Consider the following 9,896-nt stretch of genomic DNA (forward strand, 5'->3'; position numbering starts at 1 on the left):
ACGAACTTTTCAACACTGGTGGGACGCGAACAAGGGGACACAGGTGGAAGCTGAGTACCCAAATGAGCCACAGAGACGTTAGAAAGAACTTTTTCAGTGTCAGAGTAGTTAGCAAATGGAATGCATTAGGAAGTGATGTGGTGGAGGCTGACTCCATTCACAGTTTCAAATGTAGATATGATAGAGCCCAATAGGCTCAGGAATCTGTACACCAGTTGATTGACGGTTGAGAGGCGGGACCAAAGAGCCAGAGCTCAACCCCCGCAAGCACAATTAGGTGAGTACACACACACACACACACACACACACACACACACACACACACACACACACACACACACACACACACACACACACACACACACACACAGTGTTTATCTGTGTATCTCTCTCACTGTGTCTATCTGTGTATCTCCCTCACTGTGTCTATCTGTGTATCTCCCTCACTGTGTCTATCTGTGTATCTCTCTCACTGTGTCAATCTGTGTATCTCCCTCGCTGTGTTTATCTGTGTATCTCTCTCACTGCGTCTATCTGTGTATCTCCCTCACTGTGTCTATCTGTGTATCTCTCTCACTGTGTCAATCTGTGTATCTCCCTCACTTTATTTATCTGTGTATCTCTCTCACTGTGTCTATCTGTGTATCTCCCTCACTGTGTCTATCTGTGTATCTCCCTCACTGTGTCTATCTGTGTATCTCTCTCACTGTGTCAATCTGTGTATCTCCCTCACTGTGTCTATCTGTGTATCTCCCTCACTTTGTCTATCTGTGTATCTCTCTCACTGTGTCAATCTGTGTATCTCTCTCACTGTGTTTATCTGTGTATCTCTCTCACTGTGTCTATCTGTGTATCTCCCTCACTGTGTCTACCTGTGTATCTCTCTCACTGTGTCAATCTGTGTATCTCCCTCACTGTGTTTATCTGTGTATATCTCTCACTGTGTCTATCTGTGTATCTCTCTCACTGTGTCTATCTGTGCACCTGTGTCTGTCTCTCTGTCTCTCTGTATCTGTCTGTCTGTCTGTCTGTCTGTCTGTCTGTCTGTCTGTCTGTCTGTCTGTCTGTCTGTCTGTCTGTCTGTCTGTCTCTCTCTCTCTCTCTCTCTCTCTCTCTCTCTCTCTCTCTCTCTCTCTCTCTCTCTCTCTCTCTCTCTCTCTCTCTCTCTCTCTCTCTCTCTCTCTCTCTCTCTCTCTCTCTCTCTCTCTCTCTCTCTCTCTCTCTCTCTCTCTCTCTCTCTCTCTCTCTCTCAATCTGTGTAAAGAAAACGTTTACAGCTCGGAAAACAAATATAAAAACTAGACAATACGATAAAGAAGAGAAAGCTCTTGTAAGTATGCATATAAAGCCAAAGGTAACCATGCAGAGGTGTTCGTAGGACACATTTCCCGACTTTACGAAACAGTTACACAAAGCTCAAAGTCCTCCAGCAACTCTATTGGTAGAATGATCCATTTGGCATTATGGGGTGCTGTTTCTGGGCTCAGTATTGAGGATTGGTTCTCGGTGAGTACTGTGTCCCAACCGACAGGTCCCTGGTTCCATTCCCCGGCAGAACGGAGACGCTTCTGAACTTGAGTGCCTGAACAATACCGCCTTTGTACTGATATACCCCTTTGTTGTACGTGTTTATACGTTTGTTGGACGTGTTTACACCTCTGTTGGGCGTGTTTACACCACTGTTGGACGCGTTTACGCCACTGTTGGACGTGTTCACACCACTGTTGGACGTGTTCACACCACTGTTGGACTTGTTTACACCACTGTTGGACGTGTTCACACCACTGTTGGACGTGTTCACACCACTGTTGGACGTGTTTACACCACTGTTGGACGTGTTCACACCACTGTTGGACGTGTTTACACCACTGTTGGACGTGTTTACACCACTGTTGGACGTGTATACACCACTGTTGGACAAGTTTACGTCACTGTTGGACGTGTTCACACCACTGTTGGACGTGTTTACACCACTGTTGGACGTGTTTACACCACTGTTGGACTTGTATACACCACTGTTGGACGTGTTCACACCACTGTTGGACGTGTTCACGCCACTGTTGGACGTATATACACCTCTGTTGAGTGTGTTTACACCTCTGTTGAGTGTGTTCACACCACTGTTGGACGTGTTTACACCACTGTTGGACGTGTTTACACCACTGTTGGACGTGTATACACCACTGTTGGACGTGTTTACACCACTGTTGGACGTGTTTACACCACTGTTGGACGTGTAAACACCACTGTTGGACGTGTTCACACCACTGTTGGACGTGTTCACACCACTGTTGGACGTGTTTACACCACTGTTGGACGTGTTCACACCACTGTTGGACGTGTTCACACCACTGTTAGACGTTTTTACACCTCTGTTGGACGTGTTCTCACCACTGTTGGACGTGTTTACACGTCTGTTGAACGTGTTTACACCACTGTTGGACCTGTTCACACCACTTTTGGACGTGTTCACACCACTGTTGGACGTGTTCATACCACTGTTGGACGTGTTCACACCACTGTTGGACGTGTTCACGCCACTGTTGGACGTTTTTACACCACTGTTGGACGTGTTCACGCCACTGTTTGACGTTTTTCACGCCACTGTTGGATGTGTTTATACCACTGTTGGACGTGTTTACACCACTATTGGACGTGTTTACACCACTGTTGGACGTGTTTACACCACTGTTGGACGTGTTTACACATCTGTTGGACGTGTTTACACCACTGTTGGAACTGTTTACAAAACTATTGGACGTGTATACACCATTGTTGGACGTGTTTACACCTCTCTTGGGCGTGTTTACACCACTGTTGGACGTGTTTATACCACTGTTGGACGTGTTTATACCACTGTTGGACGTGTTTATACCACTGTTGGACGTGTTTACACCACTGTTGGACGTGTATTCACCTCTATTGGACGTGTTTACACCACTGTTGGACGTGTATACACCACTGTTGGACGTGTGTACACCACTGTTGAACTTGTTTACACGTCTGTTGCCTACTGGAGGGGTTTAGACTGCTAGTGGGTGGGTTTAGACTTCTAGTGGGTGGGTTTGGACTGCTAGTGGGTGGGTTTAAAATGCTAGTGGGTGGGTTTGGACTGCTAGTGGGTGGGTTTAAACTGCTAGTGGGTGGGTTTAGACTGCTAGTGGGTGGGTTTAGACTGCTAGTGGGTGGGTTTAGACCACTAGTGGGTGGGTTTAAAGCGCTAGTGGGTGGGTTTAGGTGGGCGGGAGGTAGGTATGTGGCAACATCTCCAGATCGAGTGTGTCCCTCCCTCGTGTGCTTCACAGGTCTGTCCGGAGAGCAACATGGCGCCGGTTACTGTGTGTCCTGGTTGGCGTCCCCGCACCATACCCACGTTCACCCACCCTCCCTGGGCCTCACCTACCCTCACCCACCCTCCCTGGGTCACACCCATGTAACGCCCACCCTCACCCAACCTCCCTGGGCCACACCCATGTAACGCCCACCCTCACGCACCCTCCCTGGGCCACACCCATGGCACGCATCTCCTCACCACCCTCCCTGGGCCACACCCATGTCACGCTAACCCTCACCACCCTCCCTGGGTCACACCCATGACACGCCCACCCTCACCACCCACCCTGGGCCACACCCATGTCACGCCCACCCTCACCACCCTCCCTGGGCCACACTCCTGACACCCCTACCCTCGCCACCCTCCCTGGGCCACACCCAAATCACGCCCACCCTCACCACCCTCCCTGGGCCACACCCATGTCACGCCCCTCCTCACCACCATCCCTGGGCCACACCCATGACACGCCCCTCCTCACCACCCTCCCTGGGCCACACCCATGACACGCCCACCGTCACCACCCACCCTGGGCCACACCCATGTCACGCCCCTCCTCACCACCCTCCCTGGGCCACACCCATGACACGCCCACCCTCACCACCCACCCTGGGCCACACCCATGTCACGCCCACCCTCACCACCCTCCCTGGGCCACACTCCTGACACCCCTACCCTCGCCACCCTCCCTGGGCCACACCCATGTCACGCCCACCCTCACCCACCCTCACACACCCTCCCTGGGCCACACTCATGTCACGCCCACCCTCACCCACCCTCCCTGGGCCACACCCATGACACGCCCACCCTCATCCACCCTCCCTGGGCCACACCCATGTCACGCCCACCCACACCAACCCTCCCTGGGCCACACCCATGACACGCCCACCCTCACCACCCACCCTGGGCCACACCCACCCTCACCACCCACCCTGGGCCACACCCACGACACGCCCACCCTCACCACCCACCCTGGGCCACACCCACTCTCGCCACCCTCCCTGGGCCACACTCATGACACCCCTACCATCGCCACCCTCCCTGGGCCACACCCATGTCACGCCCACCCTCACCCACCCTCACACACCCTCCCTGGGCCACACCCATGTCACGCCCACCCTCACCCACCCTCCCTGGGCCACACCCATGACACGCCCACCCTCATCCACCCTCCCTGGGCCACACCCATGTCACGCCCACTTTCACCAACCCTCCCTGGGCCACACCCATGACACGCCCACCCTCACCACCCACCCTGGGCCACACCCACCCTCACCACCCACCCTGGGCCACACCCATGACACGCCCACCCTCACCACCCTCCCTGGGCCACACCCATGACACGCCCACCCTCACCACCCACCCTGGGCCACACCCATGTCACGCCCACCCTCACCACCCTCCCTGGGCCACACCCACCCTCACCCACCCTCCCTGGGTCACACCCATGTCACGCCCACCCTCACCCACCCTCCCTGGGTCACACCCACCCTCACCACCCTCCCTGGGCCACACCCATGACACGCCCACCCTCACCCACCCTTCCTGGGCAACACCCATGTCACGCCCCTCTTCATCCACCCTCCCTGGGTCACACCCACCCTCACCACCCTCCCTGGGCCACACCCATGACACGCCCACCCTCACCCACCCTCCCTGGGCCACACCCATGTCACGCCCACCCTCACCACCCTCCCTGGGCCACACCCACCCTCACCCATCCTCCCTGGGCTACACCAACCCTCACCCACCCTCCCTGGGTCACACCCATGTCACGCCCACCCTCACCCACCCTCCCTGGGCCACACCCATGTCACGCCCCTCCTCACCACCCCTCCCTGGGCCACACCCACCCTCACCCACCCTCCCTGGGCCACACCCATGTCACGCCCACCCTCACCACCCTCCCTGGGACACACCCACCCTCACCCACCCTCCCTGGGTCACACCCACCCTCACCCACCCTCCCTGGGCCACACCCATATCACGCCCACCCTCACCACCCACCCTGGGCCACACCCATGTCACGCCCCTCCTCACCACCCTCCCTGGGCCACACCAATGTCACGCCCACCCTTACCCACCCTCCCTAGGCCACACCCATGTCACGCCCACCCTCACCCACCCTCCCTGGGCCACACCCATGTCCCGCCCCTCCTCACCACCCTCCCTGGGCCACACCCACCCTCACCCACCCTCCCTGGGCCACACCCATGTCACGCCCACCCTCACCACCCTCCCTGGGCCACACCCACCCTCACCCACCCTCCCTGGGCCACACCCATGTCACGCCCACCCTCACCACCCTCCCTGGGCCACACCCACCCTCACCCACCCTCCCTGGGTCACACCCACCCTCACCCACCCTCCCTGGGCCACACCCACATCACGCCCACCCTCACCACCCACCCTGGGCCACACCCATGTCACGCCCCTCCTCACCACCCTCCCTGGGCCACACCCACCCTCACCCACCCTCCCTGGGTCACACCCACCCTCACCCACCCTCCCTGGGCCACACCCACATCACGCCCACCCTCACCACCCACCCTGGGCCACACCCATGTCACGCCCCTCCTCACCACCCTCCCTGGGCCACACCCATGGCACGCCCACCCTCACCACCCTCCCTGGGCCACACCCATGTCACGCCCACCCTCACCCACCCTCCCTGGGCCACACCCATGTCACGCCCACCCTCACCAACCCTCCCTGGGCCACACCCATGTCCCGCCCCTCCTCACGACCCTCCCTGGGCCACACCCACCCTCACCCACCCTCCCTGGGCCACACCCATGTCACGCCCACCCTCACCACCCTCCCTGGGCCACACCCACCCTCACCCACCTTCCCTGGGCCACACCTACCCTCACCCACCCTCCCTGGGTCACACCCATGTCACACCCACCCTCACCCACCCTCCCTGGGCCACACCCATGTCACGCCCACCCTCACCACCCTCCCTGGGCCACACCCACCCTCACCCACCTTCCCTGGGCCACACCTACCCTCACCCACCCTCCCTGGGTCACACCCATGTCACACCCACCCTCACCCACCCTCCCTGGGCCACACCCATGTCACGCTCACCCTCACCACCCTCCCTGGGCCACACCCACCCTCACCCACCCTCCCTGGGCCACACCTACCCTCACCCACCCTCCCTTGGTCACACCCATATCACACCCACCCTCACCCACCCTCCCTGGGCCACACCCATGTCACGCCCACCCTCACCACCCTCCCTGGGCCACACCCATGTCACGCCCACCCTCACCCACCCTCCCTGGGCCACACCCATGTCACGCCCACCCTCACCCACCCTCCCTGGGCCACACCCATGTCCCGCCCCTCCTCACCACCCTCCCTGGGCCACACCCACCCTCACCCACCCTCCCTGGGCCACACCCATGTCACGCCCACCCTCACCACCCTCCCTGGGCCACACCCACCCTCACCCACCCTCCCTGGGCCACACCTACCCTCACCCACCCTCCCTGGGTCACACCCATGTCACGCCCACCCTCACCCACCCTCCCTGGGCCACACCCATGTCACGCTCACCCTCACCACCCTCCTTGGGCCACACCCACCCTCACCCACCCTCCCTGGGCCACACCCATGTCACACCCACCCTCACCCACCCTCCCTGGGCCACACCCATGTCACGCCCACCCTCACCACCCTCCCTGGGCCACACCCACCCTCACCCAAACTCCCTGGGTCACACCCATGTCACACCCACCCTCACCCACCCTCCCTGGGCCACACCCATGTCACGCCCACCCTCACCACCCTCCCTGGGTCACACCCACCCTCGCTGGGTCACACCCATATCACGCCCACCCTCAGCACCCTCCCTGGGCCACACCCACCCTCACCCACCCTCCCTGGGCCACACCCATGTCACCCCCCTCCTCACCACCCTCCCTGGGCCACACCCATGACACGCCCACCCTCACTACCCTCCCTGGGCCACACCCATGTCACGCCCACCCTCACCACCCTCCCTGGGCCACACCCATGTCACGCCTACCCTCACCACCCTCCCTGGGCCACACCCATGTCACGCCCACCCTCACCACCCTCCCTGGGCCACACCCATGTCACGCCCACCCTCACCACCCTCCCTGGGCCACACTCCTGACACCCCTACCCTCACCACCCACTCTGAGCCACACCCATATCACGCCCACCCTCACCACCCTCCCTGGGCCACACCTCCCTGGGTTCCGCCTCTCAACCGTCAATCAACTGGTGAACAGATTCCTGAGCCTACTGGGCTCTATCATTTCTACATTTAAAACTGTGTATGGAGTCAGCCTCCACCACATCACTGCCTAATGCATTCCATCTGTTGTGGCTCATTTGGGTACTCAGTTTCCACCTGTGTCCCCTTGTTCGCGTACCAACCGTGTTAAACAGTTTATCTTTATCTACCCTTTCAATTCCTCTGAGAATTTTGTTGGTAGTGATCATCTTACTGTTCTGTCTTCTAGAGTCGTGAGGTGCATTTCTCGCAGTTTTTTTTCGTAACTCATGCCTCTTAGTTCTGGGACTAGCCTAGTGGCATATCTCTGAACTTTTTCAAGCTTCGCCTTGTGCTTGACAAGGTACGGGCTCCATGCTGGGGCCGCATACTCCAGTATTGGTCTTACATAAGTGGTATACAAGGTTCTGAATGATTCCTTACACAGGTTCCTGAAGGCAGTTCTGATGTTAGCCAGTCTCGCATACGCCGCAGATGTTATTCTTTTGATGTGGGCTTCAGGAGACAGGGTTGGTGTGATATCAACTCCTAGATCCTTCTTTCTGTCCGTTTCATCAAGGACTTCATCTCCTATTCTGTATCCTGTGTCTGACCTCCTGTTTCCACTGCCTAGTTTCATTACCTTACATTTACTCGGGTTGAACTTTAGTAGCCATTTGTTGGACCATTCATGCAGTCTGTCTAGGCCATCTTGTAATCTCATTCTGTCTTCTTCCGTCTTAATCCTCCTCATAATTTTTGCATCATCAGCAAACAATGAGAGGAATGATTCTATTCCATCTTGAAGATCATTTACATATATAAGAAACAGTATGGGTCCAAGGACTGAACCCTGCGGTGCCCCACTGGTGACGTCTCGCCAATATGATACCTCACCCCTCACAGTGACTCCCTGCCTTCTTTTACTTAGGTACTCCCTTATTCAATGGAGTACCTTCCCTTCCACTTCTGCCTGCACCTCCAGCTGTGTATGTGTGTGTGTGTGTGTGTGTGTGTGTGTGTGTGTGTGTGTGTGTGTGTGTGTGTGTGTGTGTGTGTGTGTGTGTGTGTACTCACCTAATTGTACTCACCTAATTGTGCTTGCGGGGGTTGAGCTCTGGCTCTTTGGTCCCGCCTCTCAACCGTCAATCAACTGGTGTACAGATTCCTGAGCCTACTGGGCTCTATCATATCTACATTTGAAGCTGTGTATGGAGTCAGCCTCCACCACATCACTTCCTAGTGCATTCCATTTACTAACTACTCTGACACTGAAAAAGTTCTTTCTAACGTCTCTGTGGCTCATTTGGGTACTCAGCTTCCACCTGTGTCCCCTTGTTTGCGTCCCACCAGTGTTGAATAGTTCATCCTTGTTTACCCGGTCGATTCCCCTGAGGATTTTGTAGGTTGTGATCATGTCCCCCCTTACTCTTCTGTCTTCCAGTGTCGTAAGGTGCATTTCCCGCAGCCTTTCCTCATAACTCATGCCTCTCAGTTCTGGGGCTAGTCTAATAGCATACCTTTGGACTTTTTCCTGCTTCGTCTTGTGCTTGACAAGGTACGGGCTCCATGCTGGGTCCGCATACTCCAGGATTGGTCTTACATATGTGGTGTACAAGATTCTGAATGATTCCTTACACAGGTTCCTGAACGCCGTTCCGATGTTAGCCAGCCTCGCATATGCCGCAGACGTTATTCTCTTTATGTGGGCTTCAGGAGACAGGTTTGGTGTGATATCAACTCCTAGATCTTTCTCTCTGTCTGTTTCATTAAGTACTTCATCTCCTATTCTATATCCTGTGCCTGGCCTCCTGTTTCCACTGCCTAGTTTCATTACTTTGCATTTACTCGGGTTGAACTTCAACAGCGATTTGTTGGACCATTCACTCAGTCTATCCAGGTCATCTTGTAGCTTCCTACTATCATCCTCTGTTTCAATCCTCCTCATAATTTTTGCATCGTGGGCAAACATTGAGAGGAACGAATCTATACCCTCTGGGAGATCATTTACATATACCAGAAACAGTATAGGTCCAAGGACTGACCCCTGCGGGACTCCACTTGTGACGTCTATCCAATCTGAGACCAAACCCCTCACACAGACTCGTTGTCTCCTGTTGCTTAGGTACTCCTCTATCCACCGGAGTACCTTCCCTTTCACTCCAGCCTCTGTGTGTGTGTGTGTGTGTGTGTGTGTGTGTGTGTGTGTGTGTGTGTGTGTGTGTGTGTGTGTGTGTGTGTGTGTGTGTGTGTGTGTGTGTGTGTGTGTGTGTGTGTGTGTGTCTGTGTGTGTGTGTGTGTGTGTGTGTGTGTGTG

The 9,896-nt window shown here is 56.4% G+C and overlaps 2 protein-coding genes across 2 annotated transcripts in view; one reads left to right on the forward strand and one right to left on the reverse strand.

Annotated features, from left to right (window-relative positions):
• Positions 1–1,483: 1,483 nt before the first annotated feature.
• On the reverse strand, positions 1,484–2,494 carry LOC123749025 (autotransporter adhesin BpaC-like). Its single transcript, XM_045731136.1, has one exon. It carries the CDS (start codon positions 2,492–2,494, stop codon positions 1,484–1,486), a length of 1,011 nt encoding a protein of 336 aa, XP_045587092.1.
• Positions 2,495–6,015: 3,521 nt separating this feature from the next.
• The window catches only part of LOC138370475 (uncharacterized), a 63,256-nt gene continuing 59,375 nt past the window's right edge, over positions 6,016–9,896 (forward strand). Inside the window, exon 1 of the mRNA XM_069334844.1 lies at positions 6,016–6,499. Coding sequence (XP_069190945.1) covers positions 6,016–6,499 — 484 coding nt within the window. The remainder of the gene's footprint in view (positions 6,500–9,896) is intronic.

Source organism: Procambarus clarkii, chromosome 32, assembly GCF_040958095.1.
Source record: "Procambarus clarkii isolate CNS0578487 chromosome 32, FALCON_Pclarkii_2.0, whole genome shotgun sequence".
Lineage (NCBI taxonomy): Eukaryota > Metazoa > Arthropoda > Malacostraca > Decapoda > Cambaridae > Procambarus > Procambarus clarkii.

Bases quoted from the DNA above. Each gene is read 5' to 3' on its own strand.
- LOC123749025 (XM_045731136.1), bottom strand. From the start codon at position 2,494: ATGAACACGTCCAACAGTGGTGTGAACACGTCCAAAAGTGGTGTGAAC.